Below are 21,925 nucleotides of genomic sequence, written 5' to 3' on the forward strand. Positions count from 1 at the left end.
AAAAATACTTAAAGCTGAAATGTGCTTTGGGGCAACCCGCTGCGATGAAAAACACTATAAAAATGCAGAATATTTTATCTTTCAACGTAGCTTTTTGCAATATTATCACATGATAAACTACATACTGGCAACTACATACCTTATGATCCAGGGTCATTTCATAAATGTACCCATCACTACTTAGCATTGTTGTGATATCACAGCGGCAGGAGGTTCCCACGCTGAACGGGATAATTTCGGGAATATCCAGAAGTACAGCACCTAGAACAGAAGGAGAACTAATTTCTCGCACTCATGTCCATCGTCACCATCATTGCTCAGTACAGCACAACTGCAAAAGGCAATTAGCTCCACAGATTGTTCCCAATTGTAAAACTTCAGCCAAGTGGCCCACAGCCATTGACATAAAACCTTCAGGTTTTGCACAGGTGGGCAAACAGACAGATTCTGATATGTTCTGCAACGGAAGAAAGGATTGCTGAGGGAGTCATCAAAAGACTGATTATTATCAGTTAGGTGAAGACAGAATAGGAGTAGTACCTGGAGTAAACAGTTACAGAAAGATTTTTAAAAATTCATTCATGGGATGAGGGCGTCACTGGCCAGGCAGCATTTATTGCCCAGCCCTAGTTTCCCAGAGGGCAGTTAACAGCCAACCACATTGCTGTGGGTCTGGAGTCACATGTAGGCCAGACCAGGTGAGGATGGCAGTTTCCTTCCCTAAAGGACATTAGTGAACCAGGTGGGGTTTTTTTCCGACAATTGACAATGGATTCACCCTCATCAATTGTCTCTTAATTCCAGATATCTTATTGAATTCAAAATCCCGCATGTGCCGTTGTGGGATTCAGACCAAGGTCCCCAAACAGTTATCTCGGTCTCTGGAATAATCGTCTAGCAATAATACCACTAGGCCATTGCCTCTCCCTGCCTCATAAAGATATAGCAGTTACTGGCCAGTGGGACTGGCCACATGGAATCCAATGGTCTTTCCAATTTTCCACATTCTTAAGACCCCTAAACATGGGGTAGGTTTGATGGAATGTTCTTATTCAGGCACTCATAACTGAGAGTCATACAGGCTTTGAATTCCCATAGCAACATGGATATTGGGAATAAATCCATACCACCAGATGCCTTACTTGACCAGTTTCCCCAGTTTGCATCAGCACAGCAAACATTAGTAAGATAAAACACGAACTGCATCAACAACAAAGCTAAAACTGCTCACATTCGGGCTAAATAAGTCAATAATGCTTCAGCTTGTCACAAAGTATGTGGGATAGCTAGTTCCCAGGAAGAGACACGAAGGGGAACACACAAGCTGACTTTCATCGGATTCCTTTTCAGAAGGAAGAGACTTGGCACAGATGGCTTCCGGCCAGTCACATACTGGTGCATCATGGTTTAGCTTTTAAGATAGACAGCACAGCATGTGGCACTGTTAGCTCCTGCAGACTGAAAAAGCATTGTTAATCTTTTGACATACCCTCAATCAATGCTGAGGAAAGGTCATACCACCCAGAAACATGAATCCTGTTTCACTTTCCACCAACACTGCCAGACCGGCCGGGGACAGCAAATTTTGCCATTCCTTAAGGTCTATGCTTTTCTAGAGTAACACCGACGTCACAACCAAAGGGGAAGGCTTCCCAAGCATCAAACAATGTGGGCATTGCTGAGAATTTGACAGAATTATGTGAGATCAGCAGCGAGGAGCTTCCTGCTGTCAAGAGCAAGAAGTCCCAAGTGTCGAACAGTGAGATGAGATTCCAGCTGGTAAGCAGCAAGAGACCTATTAGCATTGGTTACTATCCTCCTCGTTATATTATCTAACCTCATTGTTCTGCAGTTTCCCACTCTCCTACCTGCTGGATAAAAACTAAACAGGGACATTTGCTGTCCCGAAGGACGGAGCATGCAACCTGGCGGTTCCAACTCACTGCTTGCTCCTCCAGACTTCCATCGACCACCACAAGGTGCAGTTCACTGGCAGCAAACATGGACACATCCCCATCCAGCAGGCCCTCCACGAGCAAAGCAAGGGTGGCTATTATCCCTTGTCCTACATGTCTGGGCCAAACTCTGCAGGGCAGCTGGCGGGTGCCAACGCTTTAACGGGTGGGCAGCCGGGCTTTAAAGTTGGCCTCAGCCACCAGGAGTCCCAGGAGGCCACAGCAGCAAGCAGTACTCACTCCTCTGGCGAGTGGGAGAATATGACAAGCAGGGCGAGTTTAGGAAAATAAGGTGAGAAAACCCGCTAGGGCGCATGGAAAGAAATCCACGTGAAACTCAGCAAAACTGACTCCTATCCGATTTTTGGCAAGAGCCTCTGTGGAAGGGAAGCCAAGTTGGATACAGAGTCTTATGGCACGGAAACAGACCTTTCGGCTCAAGATTTCCAAACTAAACTAGCCCCACTTACCTGCATTTAGCCCATATCCCTCTCAACCCTTCCTATTCATGCACCTGTGCAAATGTCTTTTAAGTGCTGCAACTGTGTCTGCACCTACCACTTCCTCTCATTCAATGCACAAAGCCACTGCATGTGTGTGAAAAAGTTGTTCCTCGTGTCCTTTTTAACTCATTCTTCTCTCACTTGAAAAATATGCCCCCTAGCTTTAAACTCCCCACCCTAGTCGCCTAATATATGCCCCTATATAAATCTCCTACGCTCTGGTGAAAAAGTCCCAGCATCTCCTCATAACTCAAGCCCTCCAGTCCCGGCAACATCCAGGTAAATCTTTTCTGACTTCTCTCCGATTTAATAATATCCTCTCTATAGTGGCCATAGCACTTATACAGAAAATCTCCTTTAGTCTCTGACCAGTAGGGACTCCCCACTCCGAAAATTGCTGGCCCCAGGGTAACAACCATAGCATTTTCAATTAGCTCTAAAAACAAATCTTAAAACACAGAACTGTCTTGAATTTAACCATCCTGGTAATATATCCTTACAGTCTGCATTTTTTAAAAAATTACAACCAGTATTTTCTCAGAGCTGAACATCCGAGCTGAACAGCAACTGACACATTCAGTTCTTAAAATCAACTGAGTTTTGTCTTTACTCATTATTGATTCTGCATAGATAAAAGGCATAACACTATAAACATGTAACATAAAGGCACGATGTCTTCAGGGCTATGTGCATGGCAGACCATCCCTTCAAAACAATTACACAATGTGGTAACATATATTGTAATTGAATGCAACATTGAATGATTTTTATGTAAAGTCACTTTTACTAACAATTGTGCATTCCTCTCCTTCCACCAAGATACCCACAACCCTCCCAAAAAATGTTTTACGAAACACTTTGCCTGAAAACACTGCGCCTTTAACGGGACCAAGAGCTGTCTAAGACCACATACCATGCCTCTGAAATATCTGTCTAAGTTTTCTTTCAACATTTTGCCATGACCTGGACGATGAAATGGTAAAGGTCAGGTCCATGATCTGAAACAAAAAAAAAGTCATTCTTTGCTGCTCAAATATTTCTGTTTGCAATTCCCCTTAAGCTGCAATTCATTTTCACTTACATCTGTCACCATTCCCTTGAAAAAATCTGCCCACTGCATAAAGCTCTTGTCAATATGATGATTTTTTTTGCGAAGTAAAATGCAGATTGAGGATTTTCTTGGGCAGTCTTACAAAAGCTGGGGTTTATCGTTGATTTCAATGGATGGAACTGGGGGGTGTGGGCGGTGATCTCTTTAACCAAATTTGACAGGCTGGAAAACCACAGGTTCAGAAACAACTGCCGATGCTGGAGAATCTGAGATAACAAGGTGCAGAGCTGAACGAACACAGCAGGCCAAGCAGCATCAGAGGAGCAGGAAAGCTGACATTTCGGGTCTGGACCCCTGCTGCTTGGCCTGCTGTGTTCATCCAGCTCTACACCTTGTTATTTCTTGTGCTCACTTTTTATCCGATGTGATAGTGACCCCAAAGAAAAAGTAAAATCAGGTTAGATGGTTAGCATGGTGGCTCAGTGGGTGGCACTGTTGCCTCACAGCACCAGGGACCCAGGTTTGCTTCGACACTTGAGTGGCTGTCTGTGTGGAGTGTGCACATTTTCCCCATGTCTGAGAGGGTTTCCTCTGGATGCTCTGGTTTCCTCCCACTGTCCAAAGATGTGGATTGGCTATGCTACATTGCTCATAGCGCCTGGTGATGTTTAGGTTAGGTGGGTTAAACATGGCAAATATAAGGGCAGGGGAATGGGTTTGGGTGGGATCCTCTTCAGAGGGATGGTGTGGACTTGTTGGGCCGAATGGCCTGTTTCCATACTGCAGGGATTCTATGGTTCTATGTGAAACCGGCTTTGCAGCCAATTCTGTCTGTTTACTGAGGGGCCACACTGGTTACAGCTCACCCTGTGTCGACTATCATAAAGATCTCAATGAGTTCCAGTGAGATCTTCATCCTTTAACATAGATTAAGCAAAAGTGCACATCAAGCAAAGGAAGGGAAATGAGAGTTAGATCGTTGCAGATAAAGAGTTAGCACCTACTCAGTCAAGATGGACCAAATAACTTACAGAGGGTAATTCTAAAAAAAAACTTCACTTTGCAATACTGCCATGTTAAGTTCATGAGAATACCTCACTAAGTGCATGATAGTAGGCAGATGCTTGATCCTTGGAAACTTTTCCAACAATCCGTTCAAAAATCAACTTGACGGTTTCTCTGTGCGTGTCTTTATCGGGTGATGAAAGGGTTTGATTCAATATTTCTTCCAGTCTCCTTCTCTCCTCAGGCAGCAGGCCCATATCCTTGCTGTGAAGGATCTCCTCGGCACCAGGCCTCTTCTGGGGATCATCCTGCAGCAATTCGAAGCATATCTGTAACTAAGAAAAACACATTTATTACTCAGACTGGTGGTGGTGACGGGATGAACAGATTACCCGGTCATTATCAAATCATTATTCATTCTGACGTGGGATCCTGCTGTGTGCAAATTAACTTGAGGTTTCCTTCATTAGCACAGTGATTACTTTAAAAGTACTCCATGGCTAAAGTCATGAAAGGTGGTATATAAATACAAGAATTTCTCTTTCCACTATATGATTGGGAATCACTCGCTAATGAGTATGATTATCCATCTAGGAAAGTCACTGGTCATGAGTTCCAAGAGGCCTTGTGTGCTTGATGACCTCAACCCTAGAGCGGTATCTCTGAATACACACTTGGCAGGTGCTTCCAGGGAGGTTGAACTGGTTTTAGTTTTGAGATCACTGGTTTTCCTTTCTTCGGTTCCTGTTACAGAGACACAGGGTCATACAGCATAGAAACAGACCCTTCTGTCAAACTAGTCCATGCCGACATCCCAATCTGACCTAGTCCCATTTACTAGCATTTGGCCCATATCCCTCTAAACCCTTTCAATTCGTATGTCCCGCCAGAGGCCTTGTAAATGCTGTAATTATACCAGCCCTCACCACTTTGTCTGACAGTTTGTTCCATACTCGCACAGGCCTCTGCGTGAACAAGTTACCCCGCAGGTCCCTTTTAAATCTTGCCCCTTTCACCTCCAACCTATGCCCTCTAGTTTCGGCCACCTCCACCCCAGGAAAAAGATCTTGTCTACTCACGCTATCCATACCCCTCACAATTTCACAAACCACTTTTCCATACATCCTCTTGCTAATAGGTGTTCTCCAAGAATTGTGTCCCTTTATTCAGGGGATTCCTCCAAGACAGTTTCTTCTGAATGAGGGACTCTGAGGTGCTGACATCAATGGTGCATTTGAGGGGAGCTTTCAGGGAGTCTTCCTGTGTCCTCCTCTTAGTCAAGTAGCTTCCTTCAGCTGGGTGAGGCGATTTGCTATGGAGCTATTGCATTTGCAATCAGAACTCAGGCATTACTAAGAACATGGCTGGCCCTTTGGAGGTGGTTTTGTATCATCATAGCCTAGTAGCTGCTTCAAGGATGCTGAGGTTAGTACGCCTGTCCTCCCAGCTGATGCTGGAAATGAAGAGTCTAGGCCCAAAACATCAGCTTTTGTACTCCTAAGATGCTGCTTGGCCTGCTGTGTTCATCCAGCTCCACACTTTGTTATCTCCAACAGCACTGACGGTACTTTTCAAGGGTCCTTGTGGTGGTGTCGACACGTAATCCAAGTTTCGGAGCTCTACAGAAGAGTGTTCACTGTATTCTAGGTTAAAATAAAGCTAACTGTATCACTTCAAATTATGACTGACTACAAATAAAAATTTATGAGCTGCTGTACTGCACAAGTCTAATGAGTCATCAAGCTTAAGCAAAGGAAAATCGGGGGGGGGGGGGGGGGGGGGGTCGGACTGCACAAAGCTGTGACGCTGAGGGGCTAACGACAGTGAAGTGGCACAACTTCAGAATCAAAAAGTACAACATGGGAGGGCATGGGGTATGGCTGAGGGCCTGGAGGGGCTGCGGGGAGGTGGGAAGGCAAGTCTCTACCAGCCTTGTTTCAACGGGGGAGGGTAGCGTACAGCAATAGTGTGCACAAATTGAGGTAAACCAGCGGCTCAGGAGGAGAATTGAAGGTATTGACCCATTGAATAAAAGGCAGGATGGGGGGGTGTGGGGAGATGGGGGTTGGCAGGGAGAGCAACAGAAAGGGGTACGTGAAGGGTGGGCAGTGCCTTGACTAACTGGGAGGAACCCAGAACTCACAACTTGGGTGCCATCTCCCACCAAACCAGCAGCGGGCAACATGAGTGCAAAAACAGCTGGCAACACATTCACAATGGGAAAAATAACGACCACTGTCTCTTGGCCTGGAGGGTGGAGTAGACAGGTTTGTGCCATAAGGCCAAACCTGGATGGTAGTTGAAAATCGGTCAACACCCATTCTTGAATAAGTGTGCACTCCTCCATCAGACACACAGATAGAATGAACTTTCAACTCTAAAGAAGTGTGCACTGGTAAACAGTCACTCAGTCACACCCACAAGGTGACTGTAAGTGAGAAACATGAACGGGGCCAAAGACCTATTACCAGACATTCACTTTACTTTAGTCCTCAATGATCTCCATTCTAAAGTGCCAAATCTTGGCTGTATTTTACAGTTCAAGGATCCTTAACTTCTGCTGCTTCTCCAAGAAGATAAATGCCTTACCTGTATAACCCCTATCCTCCCTGTGTTGTGTGAGCATGCTAACTAACTGTGAGCTGGTAGCCATATAAAACAGGTATACAGCTCAAAGGACAGTCAGTCAATCAGACATGTAATAATTGGAAGTGCAAAATATTTGCAGATGTGGAGACGCATTTTCACCGCTGTGTTGTGCCCTCAGAGCATTATTTTTCCCTTGCACCCCACTATATCAATGTGCATTCCCAGGGTCAGAAGTTGGGCTGGTTTGGACCTGTTCTATAGCAGATCCTGTTGGCCTCGGGCTGCATTAATCTTCTCGTGGTGCTACAGTACATTGTTCTTGGTCCACAAGACAGTACTGACCCCGGCTGCTAACTGGGTCCCAAATGGATGTGCATGGCGCTGCTGCTTCCTCCGTCAGTCCACAAAGAAAAAAAAAAGTTTGTTCCTCCTCAGCACTTACCCAGCCACCAGCATCATCTGGTCCCTTTTGGTGAAAGCTGGGTGACACTTTCCCCTTCTGGGGCATCACGTTCACAAAACTGATGGAGCAACAGCCTATGAGGAGCATTTCATGCCTGGCAGTATTTGAAGAGGTATGCAGCTAGAGTTGAAGCAGTACCATCGGTAATAAAGAGCCGTCAGCACACATCCAATTCTTCATCCAATTCAACAAATACCCTCTGTTCTAAGAGACTTAGTCTTCGTAAGTAAGCTACTGTGTCACATCTTGGCAAGGGCCTATAGAAAAATCAGAGCTCACAATTTATGAAGACTCGATAATTATCAAGCTAGCAATCCTTAAAAAGCTCTCAGGTTAGCAAGGCAAAGCGTTTTTGATGCTGACAGCCTGAGTATGGTCATATAGCACCTCTAAGAACCCTTGAAAAAAACATACTTTTAACTAAAATTAAGCGAAAGGCTTGTCGTTTGCCAATTTGCAATGCATCATTTTTTTGAATGTTTTCAAGGAATAAATGTTGGTCAGATCAGAATGAGCACCCTCCCTTCCTTCTCTGTACAATGTCATCACTCACTCACTTGAAAGGGAATGAATTGTCCAAAATGAACCTTAAGTGGCTCAGGAACTCACCAAGCTCAAGAATTCTGGATGCAGAAGTAAGGTCTTCGCTTTGTCAACATTAAGTTCATGTGAGTAGTTCTGTGAATGCTGCAAAATAATGCGGCAATCAAAAATATATTGAAAAGTGCTTTCAAAAAATGAAGTCCGTAATTCCAATAATATAGATTTAAGTCACTTTTGTCAGTATGGTTTTATCTTAAAAAAACACAAGCGTCTACGGTGCATGATGCACCATAAAAGATTAACATGCAAGACAAATGGTGCAATTGGAGATCAGAACCAATCCAATGGAAATGGTAAACCAAACATCTTTAGTTTACAAGAACAGTTTGGTCATTTAGGGTATAGTAAATTTCTTACACATTGTCTGATCCAATCTCTCCACTTCTGACGTTCCTGTGCTGTACACTGAAACAGCATGTCCAGTATTACCATTCCAAAGCTGTACATATCAGCCTTCTACAGAAAGGAAAATCACATCAGCTTCGCATTCATTTCTAAGGCTCGGTGCAGCACGAATGTCAATATTGAGCATCGAAATCTGATCAAGTCACGAATACGACAAGTTACGGCTGTGGAAGAGCAGGGTGGGAACTCAGCAAGCATTCTGTTCACCATAAGGCATGCAACGCTAACCTTGCAACAGTGATGTTGGTGCAACCGATTATGCAGAGCAAGCTCTCAACCAGTAACAGGAGAATACTGTTGGAAAGTGATGACCTGAGATGCTACCATTTTCAAGGTTCAGGAGGTAAAATTTCTGATGGATCATAGGAAAATGCAGACAACTGGAGCAAGGATAATAGGGACAGGGTCACAGATATCAAAAAGTTGGCGCAAGTTTGAAATACTAGCGGTAACTTTAAGTAAGAAACTGGTGGTATCATATCGGCAGTCCACTTAACAACCCATTTTAATATTTTTCTCAGTAAGGTGGGTGTATGATTGCGCAGAGTGTAAAAGAGCGTGTGGACGTAATCATGTCAGATGAGTCTGTGTTCTAGTACTGTCTCCCTGCCTAATCAAAACCTTGCACAACTCAGAAAGAGAAATCAACTAAAGGTCTCTAAATCGGCCCATCACGACTGAGACTCTAAATTCAGTACCCTTTCTGATACTGAAACAGAACACGTCCAATGAAATAATGCAGCAAATACGTACAGAGTCGTATGTGGCCTTGTGACGGGTTGTTTTAACTTCTGGAGCCAGGTATCCGTAAGTCCCAATGTTTGCTGTGAGGTTCCCACTGTCTAAAACAGGAAGTGACACTGTTAAAGGGTTGAAAAAGGTGAGCATGCTTCAGTTCGAAGAACATGCCCACATTTGGCATGTATGTTTTTAAAATATCTTTTAAACATAATAAATTGGATTATGCAGAAATTTCTTTTCTTTTAAAATCCAAGCATTCAAAATCTTACATTGCGTGTGAAAACTAACAGCTATTGGGAACATAATATCTTTTTCCTTAAAGTTAGCTGGCTTGTCCAAAAGGTAATATACAAATGAAAATAAAATGATACTACTTTATATCAAATGAGTCATCTTTTCCCTTGTTGATTTTCAGCTCCAAAATGCACCAGTGTTCCTTGTACATCAGACTTTACAGAATTTATCAAAGTTAGCTTTCTACAAATGAAGTCATGACCTTTTGGTGCACACACAGTATCTAATCTATAACCATACATTTCCCAGGTTGTTTTCTGCACAATCTCTGGAAAGCAGTTACTTTGGCAAATATAATGACTGCAGCAAAACTTGCACATCACCTGTATTGAGATCCATTTGTTGATCTGTTTTGTTTGTATAGGTGAAAGCTTTGTGCTCTGCACATCCCTGAAATGTGGAAAACATTGCACTCTAATCAAAAAATACATCCTTACACAGAGTATAAGCAAGCTTTCCTTGACTCAATTTCCCTGTTTTGTCATATATTTACCAGTTCAGTGGTAAAGGTTTTCATGGAATCATATAATCCCTACAGTGTGGAAACAGGCCCTTTGGCCCAACAAGTCCACACCGACCCTCAGAGCATCCCACCCAGACCCATCCCCCTATAACCCACCTGAATCGACACATCCCTGAACACCACAGGCAATTTAGCATGGCCAATCCACCTAGCCTGCACATCTTTGGGGTGTGGGACAAAACCCATGCAGACACAGGGAGAATGTGCAAACTCCATACAGACAGTAGCCCGAGGGTGGAATGGAACCCAGGTCCCTGGCGCTGTGAGGCAGCAGTGCTAACCACTGAGCCGCTGTGATTAAACTTCTGATGGTAAACATTTGTATGGGCTATTGGATCAACTTCACGACATGACAGTGGAGTGTAATGCCTCAATAACACTACAGCAGCAGTGTAACAAGGACTACATTCTTACAAGGATAAGGACAGGTAGTCTCAGTTATATTGTTTAACTGTGTCATTGTTTAATGATAGAGCATGTTGTTCCACAGATAATTGGCTTCCGACTGACTGGAAATTTCCAATCAGTTCTTTCCAACAGTAAAAGCTGAACAACAAAAGATAATTTGATTCTGTTAAGTCTGAGTTGCTGAAATTATATGATGCACAATGGCTGCTGTGCTAGTCCAACTTGCCAAACAATGTCAAGCACTGCACCAATGTGGCATGGTTTGTTTTACACTGCTTATGATTCTAGAGCAATAGGTTTAACTATAATGGCAAAATGTACCGTAAAGGTTCCTCCATATCTGAAAAGAACACATCAGAAAAGTTTCATCATATGGAAGTTAAGTTGAAATATGTAAATACACCCAGACACATTACCTGAGATGTACAGAATCTAGACAAACCAAAATCTCCGATTTTCACACTTCCATCTTGGTCAATAAATATGTTTCCAGGCTTCAAATCTCGATGTATAACTCCCTTGTGAAATAAGAAAAATAACTATTTTGTTCAGTCCTTTCCACTGAAGCCCAATTTCATTCAACAAACAGAACCTCACAGTTTCACAACTCCAATATAATTTGGGGTCAAAGGATATGGGGAGAAAGCGAGGACTGAGTTAGATGATCAGCCATGATCATAAATGAATGACGAAGCAGATTCAAGGGCCAAAAGGACCACTCCTGCTCTCATTTTCTATGTTTCTATTTTAAATGAAGATTGCCATTTGACAATTAATTGTATTTTTGTGTACATGGAATGAAGGGGCACGGGCATTTCGCAGCTCAGCATGTTCCACACAACTTCACCAAAAAAATGTTGTGCTGTTGAACAGTACAGGCACTGTTTTTATGGAGTCAAATGAGGTAGCTATTCTATGCACAGTGAGATCCCACAAATAACAATGAGGTAAACGGCTAGCTATCCTGTACTAGTGGCATCGGTGGTAGAATGGAAGACAGAGACCTCATGGGTAAAGACTACCAAACCCCCCCACTTTGCTGTAATCCCTCAGCACTGGAGTGTCAGCCAAAATTAGGTTCATCTTTAGCCAAATCTGAGACTGACACTTCACTGCAGCAGAGGGCCGCGCATCACTGTGATAACAGTCCAAAGCAACGATTAAGAAGATTCCGAGAGAGGAAACTCCAAGCTGTGCAAGCCACTCATCCGTCCCACAAGATTCCTGCAAGGCTCCCATCCCAGCATCCAATTATTCAACTGATGGTTCCAGGGTTTTTGCTTCCAATTTCCTGCACGGAAATCTATGCCATGCACTCGGAGAGATGTGGAAGAACTTCCTAAATTTGTTTTAATAATTGATATGAAACCAAGTTGAAGTGGAGCACCCCAGCACCCTGACAGGAAAGTCAGGAGCAATCCAAATCCACTGCTCCAGAAGCAATGGTTTGTTTTATGATCCTCAGACAAGCAAACACCTGCAGTCATAGACTCTCTCTGTCCCCGAGGGAGGTTGTCTCACTTCCAACAGCTGCAGGTCAATCATAGAGCTGGCAGCTCTTCATTGACAGCAGTGCTTCTGCAGCTGTCCCAGAACAAGCTAAATGGAAAAGGCGTAGAATGCAGCACACTGGGGTCGGAGCTTGCTGGAAACAGTCAGCCAGGCACCGATAAGAGGGGTGGTGATTGCCAGAGCAAGAGTTGGTCTTCCAGCAGGAGCAGTCTTTGCCTGTAGAGGACCCTCTGAGAGTCACTGGAAGCCTGATCAAGAAGAAGGACCGCAGCCATGTCTTTAGGGAGACCTGGATGAACACTGCAGGCCAAGCAGCATCAGAGGAGCAGGAAAGCTGACGTTTTGGGTCTCGACCCTTCTGTTTTTTTCTGAAGAAGTAGACCCAAAACGTCAGCTTTCCTGCTCCTCTGATGCTGCTTGGCCTGCTGTGTTCATCCAGCTCGACACCTTGTTATCTCAGATTCTCCAGCATTGGCAGTTGCGACTATCTCTATAGGGAGACCACTAGGTTTTCCTTGGCATTGGTGTTTGGAGACTCAAGGGCCTCAACTGGTCAACCACCCACTACTTGCCAGCAAAGCACTGGCATCAGTGGGAAGATTATTGACATGGCATACATCCTGCCACCCTACTCAACTTCCTGTTGCTGCCTCCTTCCTCCACAACCTACAAGGAATTGTAAAAAGGGTAAAACAGATCTAAAAATAACCTAACAGAATTTTTGAGAAAGTAACTAAAGTAGGAGTACTGCATACGGTTTTGGTCGCCCTCTTATAGGTAGAATGTTATTAAATTGGAACGTGCAGCAAAGATTTACAAGGGTGTTACCGGGACTGGAGGGTTTGAGTTATTAAGAAAGATCGGACTTTGTTCCCCAGAGTGTAGGAGGTTGAGGGGTGATCTTATACAGGCTTATAAAAATCATGAGAGGCAACAGAATAGGTGAATAGTAAAGATCTTTATCCCTAGGGTAGGGGCGTTCAAAAAGGGACCTGAGGGACAACATTTTCCACACAGGGGAGTGCTTACATTGAATGAACTATCGGGGAATGTGGTAGATGTGGATCTAGTTACATCACTTAAATGACTTTTGAAAAAATACATGAATAGGAAAGGTTTGGAAGGATATAGGCCAAACACTGACAGATGGGACAAGTTTAGTTTGGGTAACTTGGTCAGCATGGCGAGTTGGTCATAGGTTCTTTTTCCATGTCGTATGACTCCAGCAGACAGGGACATGCCAATGGGCTTCCAGAAGAAGTTTGATAAAGGTCCACTGACAAGAGACTGCGGGCAAAAAATTAAAGCTCATTGAATGAAAGAAAAGTAATGGGCCTGGGTAGGAAATTGGTTAGGTAGTAGAAGGCGAGGGTGTGGAATCTTGTTAAATTATTACGGGTGCCTGCTGCCAGATGCAGAGCCAGTGAAGGGCCCACACTGCCTCCTTTCATAAGGAGCTACAAGGCAATCAGGCAATGGTGGGGGCAGCTGTGGGCACTTCCCCTCAAATCAAGACCCTTGTGGCAGGAGCCAATCAGAAGGGGGCTGCTCTTGCACTCAGCTTCATCATAGAGAAGTCAGCACTGACTCTGGAGCCCCAGGATCAGCACAAGGTAATGTAGGTAAGGGGCAGTGAAGAGTGGGAGGGGTCAACAGCAAGGAAAGGAGGTGGTCCTCAGCAAGTATCATGGGCCTTCCTGCCCAGAATGCAATTCTGGTGGAGGCAGGGTTTAGGTATGCCACCAAAGACGTCAGAGTCATACCTGACACAAATGAAGATGGTTGTGGCTGTTGGAGGTCAGTCACCTCAGCTCCAGGACATCTCTACAGGAGTTTCTCAGGATAAGTGTCCTAGGCACAACCATCTTCAGCAGCTTCATCAATGACTTTCCCTCCATCATAAGGTCAGAAGTGCAGATGTTCACTGATGATTGCGCAATGTTCAGTGTCGTTCGCAACTCCTCAGATATTGAAGCAGTCCATGTCCAAATGCAACGAGATCTGGTCAATATCCAGGCTTGGCCTGACACGTGGCAAGCGACATTCATGCCACACAAATGCCAAGCAATGACCATCACCAATACCAGACAATCTAACTACCATCCCTTGACATTCAATGGTTTACCATCACTGAATCCCCCACTATCAACATCTTGGGGGTTACCATTGACAAGAAACTGAACTGGACTAGACGTATAAACACAGTGGCCACCAAAGCAGGTCAGATGCTAGGAATCTTGCAGCAAGTAACTCACGTCCGGATTCCCCAAAGCCTGTCCACCATCTACAAGGCACAAGTCAGGAGTGTGATGGAATACTCTCCATTTACCTGTATAGGTGCATCTCCATTAACACTCAAGAAATTTGACTCTATCCAATATAAAACAGCCCACTTGATTGGCACCACATCCACAAGCACCCACTCCCTCCATGGCCAACAGATAGTCGCTGCAGTACTGTCTCCAAGATGCACTTTGAAAATCCACCAAAGATACTTACAGAGCACTTTGCAAACCCACGATCACTTCCATCTAGAAGGACAAGGGCAGCAGGTAAATGGGAATACCCACGACATGCAACCTCCCTTCCAAGCCACTCACCACCCTGACTTGAAAATATATCGCCATTCCTTCACTGCGGCTGGGCCACAATATTGAAACTTCCTTCCTAGAGGCAATGTGGTCCACATACAGCACAGGGACTGCAGCGGTTCCAGTAAGCAGCTCAGTGCCACCTTCTCAAGGACAACTAGGTGCGGATACAGTCAGTGATGCCCACATCCCAAGAGTAAATGAAAAAAAGGTACGCTAATTAAAACCTATACTTGAATCCAAACTTGCTACCAAAGAGAAGAAAATGTTCCGTCCAGTGAATCAGAAAAGTGGGTACTCAAACCGGAAGGAATCTAATAATGGTTTACGACGAGTCTCAGTGCTGTACTCACTGACTTGGATAAAACTACAGAGACCAAGTTGATTGATGGCACAAAGATCGGTTACATAAAGTGCATACAATGATAGTGAGGCATGAATAAATCAAGTGAGCAGCATATTTGGTAGGTGGCTTTTAATGCACCAAAATGCGGGGCCGTCCATTTCAGACCAAAAAGAAAATTCAAGTGATGAGAAAACTCTAGGGGCACTGGAGGTCTGCAGCAGTCCATGTGGACAGGTCACTAAAGTGGCTTTGTCGGCTACAACATATAGAAAACTAGGTTTTTACACGTAAAGGATTTGCTTATAGAAATGGGGGCGTTTTCTTAAAGCCACAACAAACTTCAGTGAAACAGTATCTGGCACAGTTGTGGGTACTGCATCTTAACTTCAAAAGACTCCAATTCCTCTCCACCATTTATCATTAGCACAATGGGGTCTGTCAAAAAGGTTATGCAAGCAATTGTTATAAGCGTGTTAGAAAACAGAACCCCTACTCTGTGGGAGCAGGCCATTTGGCCCAATAAGTCCACACCGACCCTCTGAAGAGCATGCCACCCTGTCTCTGCAGCCCTGCACCTCCCATGGCTAACCCACTCAGCCTACACATCCCTGGAGGCTACGGGTAATTTAGCATGGCCAAGCCATCTAACCTGCACATCTTTGGATTGTGGGAAGAAATCGGAGCACACAGAGGAAACCCACGCAGACACAGGGAGAATGTGCAAAAGCCACACAGACAATCACTCAAGGGTGGAATCAAACCCGGGTCCCTGGCATGGTGACGCAGCAGTGCTAACCACTGAGCCACCGTGTTGACCCAAAACTGACTTCTTTCTGCAGCTTTTGAAGAAGTCCTGCAGTTGACTTGGTGCCTCGCGCTCTCTTCCTCTGTACCTGTAACATTGCCTTTGAATGGATCGCAGGAACTCTCAACTACTGTTCAATGTCACGGCAGTTTAAAATACTATGTTAATGTGAGTTACAGTAAATATTCAATCAAAGTACCTGACTATGGATGTATCTCAAGCCTTGAAGCATCTCCTTGATGATCTTCAAACAGCTTTTGAAATTGTTGCCTGCGTGACCATGGTTTTCTATCCACTTCTCAAGAGTCGTCTTGCAAAAATCCATCTGAATCAAGCACCAGCGAAACACATTTCAGGAGAAAGAACTTAAATCACAATTTCATTTATAAACGGAATAGAACCACAAAATTCTGCTGACGTATAGAATACGAAGACGGAAAGCAGGCCACCAGAACTGAAAAAGGAATCAACTTAATACAAAGTCTTTAGCTCATTCAACTCCAGGCTGCTAAAGTTTCACAAGAATTCTCCACAAAACTTTACCCATAAACAGAAAATAGAGAGCAGCTAAAGATTCGTTTTGTTAATCCTTACCTTAATAAAAAGAAACCTAAGCTTCTTCAAATGTTTGTCGTCAGGGTGCTTTACAGCATTCTGTTAGAATAAAATAGAGACATTAATACTCATGGAAGAAATCATGTGAACAGTTCAAGCATCTGACGTACTGTTAACCAATTAGGAATTGCAGTCATCCAGTACCCGCGCTCACCACTAATATTTGAATCAGGATTACAAATAGAGTTTTCTGTTCATTTGGATGTTGGTTGGTTGAAATCCCTCAATTTGTTTGTAAAATTTCATCAGATGTGCAGGTTAGGTGCATTGGCCATGCTACATTGCCTTGTAATGTGCAGGGATCGGGTTCGGCCTGGGAAGTGCAGGGTTACAGGGATAGGGTAGGTGCGTGGGTCTGGTTGGGAAGGTTTTCAGTGGGGCAACAGGGATTTAATGGGCCAAAAGGCCTGCTTCCACACTGTAGGGATTCTACGATTGTGTAGGAAGCCCCTTAATCATTATCTTGAACATATGTTGCAGGTAATATGAAGCCTGTTTTTAAGAAAAAGGCACTGTTTTGCAAACTAAACCTCATCCCACTTAATTGTACACACTTAATTTAACACGATCAACTTTGTCACTATTTTTTCTTAGCAAATCCACTCACTTGATTAAACATTGTGTTCAAATCCATGATAGAAAATTTCCATGAGTTTTCCCTGAAGTATTTTGTACAATACAGCACAAGGACTATCAAAGACACGACATCAGCCAGACCGGAAGGAAACTAGCCATCAGAATACACGAACACCAGCTCACAATGAACTTTCCCTCATTTCAGTGCACTCGGACAATCTAACTGGGACAACGTGACCCTCCTGGTTCAAGCCAACCACAGATATATACAGAAATTCCTAGAGGCCTGGTTCTCCACCCATAATGCAATCAATAAACATGTGGAGTTAGACCCCCCCTCCCATATAAACCCTTGCAAAAAAGAACTGGAAATGGCACAAAACACCTCAACAGACCAGATCATACAAGTTCTAAGCAGAGTAGAATAACATCACTTCAGTGGAGACTCCACTGATGGTGTTATCTAGCATGGTAATAAAATGCCTGAATGAAAACCAGCTAGCTCAGTGAGCAAGTCAACAACCTCACCCACAACCTGAGCTACAAATCTTCGCAAGAACCTTAGAAGAATTCATAATGGGTTTTTTTAAAAAAAACTGCTCCTAATTACTTAGATTTCATTCCCCAAAAGTTTTCCAAATATTTCCCTTCAAGTGCTGATCCAATTCCCTCTTCAAGCTTACTTTGAATCTAGAGAGATCGTAGGAACTGCTGATGCTGCAGTCTGAGATAACACAGTGTGGAGCTGGAGGAACACAGCAGGCCAAGGAGCATCAGAGGAGCAGGAAAGCTGACATTTTGGGTCTGGGCCCTTCTTCAGCAAAGGACTTTGAAAAATACTTTGAATCTACTTTCTCCACCCTTGCAGAAAATGCATTAAAGTTCATTGCAACTCCCTACATAAAGGCAATTCTCCTGAATCTGTTGTGAGTCTTTTGCCAGTGAGCCTAAATTTGACCCAATGGTTATTGAAACAAATGTTACTGGAACAGATTTTTCCCCCATTTGCGCTACCAAAGCCCTTAGATTCTCTGCGTAAGTGAAGTCCTGCCACCCAATCAAGTAAGTCTCTTCTATATCCTCACTGAGATCTTGACATTCTTCTTGAAGTGCCTTGAAATGGATGCATTTCTGCGGTAGACGTGAGGGAGCTTGAGAAGCACCTGCAGAGGTTGCCCATCCAGCAAAAGCCATTCAACACAACAGGTCAGCCGTGGGGCCACTGCTGGGGTGACTGCCAACCAAGTGCATGGTGCCAGTTTGCCAGCAGCTGGTCTGGGGTAAGAGATACATCCACGAATGGCAGGCCTCCCGTGCTAACCCTTCAACAATAAGCCGAAAACGCCGGTGGGCCACAGCTACATTGGCCCAGCTCACAGGGTTGACCTCCTAGCTGTGGCCGGAGATGGTTTTTATTTACAGTTGGCTTATTCAGAGATGGCCAGCCTCAATTCCCTGCACTGATCACCAAGTGCCGATGGGCGAACTGCAGAACGGGGAGGCAACATTTACCGCAGATGCGTGAACTTCACTGAAGTGTTCAGACACAGTGCTTCCCATCTCCGAACTCTTCGCAACACCCACTGGACATTTGCGCTTTGTAACTGGAGACACAGAAGCTTGATCATCTACATCGCCTGAAAAAACAAAACGAGATTTCACTACAGACAGCATGAATCTTAACAAAGCCCCTGCTACCTCGCAGCATACCATCAGCAACTGAGAGTGAGATTTTAACTCACTCAAGCCCAGTCAGTTATGCAGAGTTAAAAGAATGCTTCCTGCTATTTCAGCACGTTCTCTGATAAAATGTCACAGACCTGAAAAGTTAGCGCAGTTTTCTCCCTCGAAGCTACCAGAAATGCTGAGCATTTTCAGCATTTTCTGTTTCAGCATTCCAGCATCTGCAATATTTTGCTTATCTCTGACAACTCTGTTTTTTCAAAAGGGAATCAGTGAGGTATTTTGAACTGAGGAATATAAATGGCTTTGAGGAACACGTAGATGAATGAGATGAATTGGAAAGCAAGCACAAGCATACACACAAAATCCTTCTGTGCTGTCATTCAATAGAAGCAGAATAAATACTATTTGATGCGAACAATAGCGACCTGTTTTGCCCAGTTTTCAACAAGCAATCATTTTCCTAAACTACACAAATGAAATATGTTTAAATCATATAGAATGTCCATTGCGCCGGACTGTCAAACACAACACACTACGTTATGGTGAGTAGCGAACATGTTGTCTCATTCATCGTGCGTTTAGGAATTTATTAGAATTAATTTTGACTTTTAGACGAGTCCAATTCTGAGAGAGGGTTAGATGTTCTTGGTCTGATGGCTATTAGCCCATAACCTCAAGGCCTGTTCAATAATGAGAGTGAGGAATGGTTTCTCTCGGCGATTACTTTACAAAATGATTGTTAACTGTTTTGTGTCATATGAAATTCGGCACAGACCACCTGAAGCCAAGATTAAAAGACTCAACACAATTTCAGATTCTGACCTCATCTGAATGTTGGTGGCAAGCTGTGGGAACCAGGCTGACACTCCAGTGTCCAAGGACAGGAAATCAGCCAGGGAGTGAAGGGTGGTAGCAGCTTGTGGTGAGGGAGTTGGGTCCAATCCAGTCCACTGGTTAGACAGCACAGAGGCACAAGTCAGGAATGTATCACATGATGTCCTTTGGAGTTCACGGGAACACACCTCCTTACCCTTTTGGAATGTTGTGTCCACTTTTGGTCGCCCAGCTATGCGAAGGATATTAAAACCAAAAGAACTGCGGATGCCGTAAATCAGGAACAAAAACAAAGTTGCTGGAAAAGCCCAGCAGGTCTGGCAGCATCTGTCAGACCCAAAAACGTTAACTCAGTTTTTTCCTTCAGAGGAGGTTATTATTAGGCTGGAGAGGATTTCGAAGAGATTTACCAGGATGTTGCTGGGTATAGTCGGTTCAAGTTATAAAGGAAGACTGAATAGGTTGGGACCTTTTCCACTGGAGTGTCGGAGGTTGAGAGGCGACCTGATAGAAGTTCATAAAATAAGGAAGGGTATAGACACAGCTAATGGTAGGTGTTTTTCTCCCTAGGATGGGGGATTTTGACACTAGGGGGGCACATTTTTAAGGTGAGAGGAGAGAGATTTGAAAAAGACATGAGAGGCAGATTGTTTTTTTTTACACAGAGGGTGGTCCATGTGTCAAGTGAACTTCCAGAGGAAGTGGTGGATGTGGGCACAGTCACAACATTTAAAAGACATTGAATATGCGCATGAACAGGAAAGGTTTGGATGGATATGGGGCAGGATCAGGAGGGTAGTTTAGGTTGGAATTATGTTCGTCATGGACTGGTTGGACCGAAGGGTCTGTTTTGTGCTGTATAACTCTATGATTTGGCAACTCACTCAATGTGCTAAGTGTGGAGAAAAATTGCTCTGAGATAATAAAGTGTGAAGCTGGATGAACACAGCAGACCAAGCAGCATCTCAGGAGCACAAAAGCTGACGTTTCGGGCCTAGACCCTTCATAGAGAAAAATTGCTCTATCTTTTTTGATATTGACATTTTTAACAAATCATAAACTGTGTATTCAAACAGTTGGAAGTACTGGGTGTCGACTTGAAGTCTTTGTGAACACTGCATCGGTGGGCTTTGGCTACCATAGAAGGGCCGAGGTCCACCCTGAGTTTTCTTCACATGTCCCTGCCCCATATTCCAGCTGGGAAACAAGCAGGTGTCTTTCTGAAAATCCACTACTCCAATTAAATGTCAAAGGCTTTTGGCCTCAACTAACACGTACAGGATAAATACAGCTTTGATGTTACTACTACTAATATAAAAATCTCAACTCCCAACTAATTTATGGCACCTTAAAAATGTACGTATACTTTCTAGATCTCAAGCAGTCCTGAGACTGGTGAAATGCAGATGCGTGACAACAAAAAAACAATGATTTCATAAAGTTCTCAATGTACGCAACATAGCTTAAGATCCCACCTGAAGAATTTCTGAAGAAGGGTCTAGACTTAAAATGTCAGCCTTCCTGCTCCTCTGACGCTGCTTGGCCTGCTGTGTTCATCCAGCTCTACACCTTGTTATCTCAGGCAGTCCGACCTGCTGATTTTGTGCATGGGTTGATAAAGACAGCAACCAAACATTTCCAGTGATAATGGGAACTGCAGATGCTGGAGAATCCAAGATAATAAAATGTGAGGCTGGATGAACACAGCAGGCCCAGCAGCATCTCAGGAGCACCAAAGCTGACATTTTGAGCCTAGACCCTTAATCAGAGAGGGGGATGGGGTGAGGGTTCTGGAATAAATAGGGAGAGAGGGGGAGGCGGACCGAAGATGGAGAGAAAAGAAGATAGGTGGAGAGGAGAGTATAGGTGGGGAGATAGGGAGGGGATAGGTCAGTCCAGGGAAGACGGACAGGTCAAGGAGGTGGGATGAGGTTAGTAGGTAGGAGATGGAGGTGCGGCTTGGGGTGGGAGGAAGGGATAGGTGAGAGGAAGAACAGGTTAGGGAAGCAGAGACAGGTTGGACTGGTTTTGGGATGCAGTGGGGGGAGGGGGAGAGCTGGGCTGGTTGTGTGGTGCAGTGGGGGGAGGGGACGAACTGGGCTGGTTTTGGGATGCGGTGGGGGAAGGGGAGATTTTGAAACTGGTGAAGTCCACATTGATACCATTAGGCTGCAGAGTTCCCAAGCGGAATATGAGTTGCTGTTCCACAACCTTCGGGTGGCATCATTGTGGCACTGCAGGAGGCCCATGATGGACGTGTCATCTAAAGAATGGGAGGGGGAGTGGAAATGGTTTGCGACTGGGAGGTGCAGTTGTTTATTGCGAACCGAGCGAAGGTGTTCTGCAAAGTGGTCCCTAAGCCTCCGCTTGGTTTCCCCAATGTAGAGGTAGCCACACCGGGTACAATGGATGCAGTATAC

At 44.4% G+C, this 21,925-nt stretch overlaps 1 protein-coding gene across 3 annotated transcripts in view; it reads right to left on the reverse strand.

Annotated features, from left to right (window-relative positions):
• The window catches only part of LOC125456637 (eIF-2-alpha kinase GCN2-like), a 68,097-nt gene that overhangs the window by 35,606 nt on the left and 10,566 nt on the right, over positions 1 to 21,925 (reverse strand). For 2 of the 3 annotated variants that reach the window (XM_048539952.2, XM_048539951.2), the window contains exons 5-15: positions 18,498 to 18,622; positions 16,389 to 16,448; positions 15,994 to 16,119; positions 10,957 to 11,058; positions 9,933 to 9,999; positions 9,328 to 9,416; positions 8,527 to 8,625; positions 8,176 to 8,253; positions 4,604 to 4,849; positions 3,372 to 3,456; positions 140 to 261 (exon numbers count right to left, since the gene is read on the reverse strand). In XM_048539952.2, the coding sequence (XP_048395909.2) occupies positions 140 to 261; positions 3,372 to 3,456; positions 4,604 to 4,849; positions 8,176 to 8,253; positions 8,527 to 8,625; positions 9,328 to 9,416; positions 9,933 to 9,999; positions 10,957 to 11,058; positions 15,994 to 16,119; positions 16,389 to 16,448; positions 18,498 to 18,622 (1,199 nt within the window). Of the gene's footprint in view, positions 1 to 139; positions 262 to 3,371; positions 3,457 to 4,603; positions 4,850 to 8,175; positions 8,254 to 8,526; positions 8,626 to 9,327; positions 9,417 to 9,932; positions 10,000 to 10,956; positions 11,059 to 15,993; positions 16,120 to 16,388; positions 16,449 to 18,497; positions 18,623 to 20,980; positions 21,034 to 21,925 lie in introns of those variants that run through there. The other variant, XM_059647781.1, reaches the window with a different exon arrangement.

Source organism: Stegostoma tigrinum, chromosome 8, assembly GCF_030684315.1.
Source record: "Stegostoma tigrinum isolate sSteTig4 chromosome 8, sSteTig4.hap1, whole genome shotgun sequence".
Lineage (NCBI taxonomy): Eukaryota > Metazoa > Chordata > Chondrichthyes > Orectolobiformes > Stegostomatidae > Stegostoma > Stegostoma tigrinum.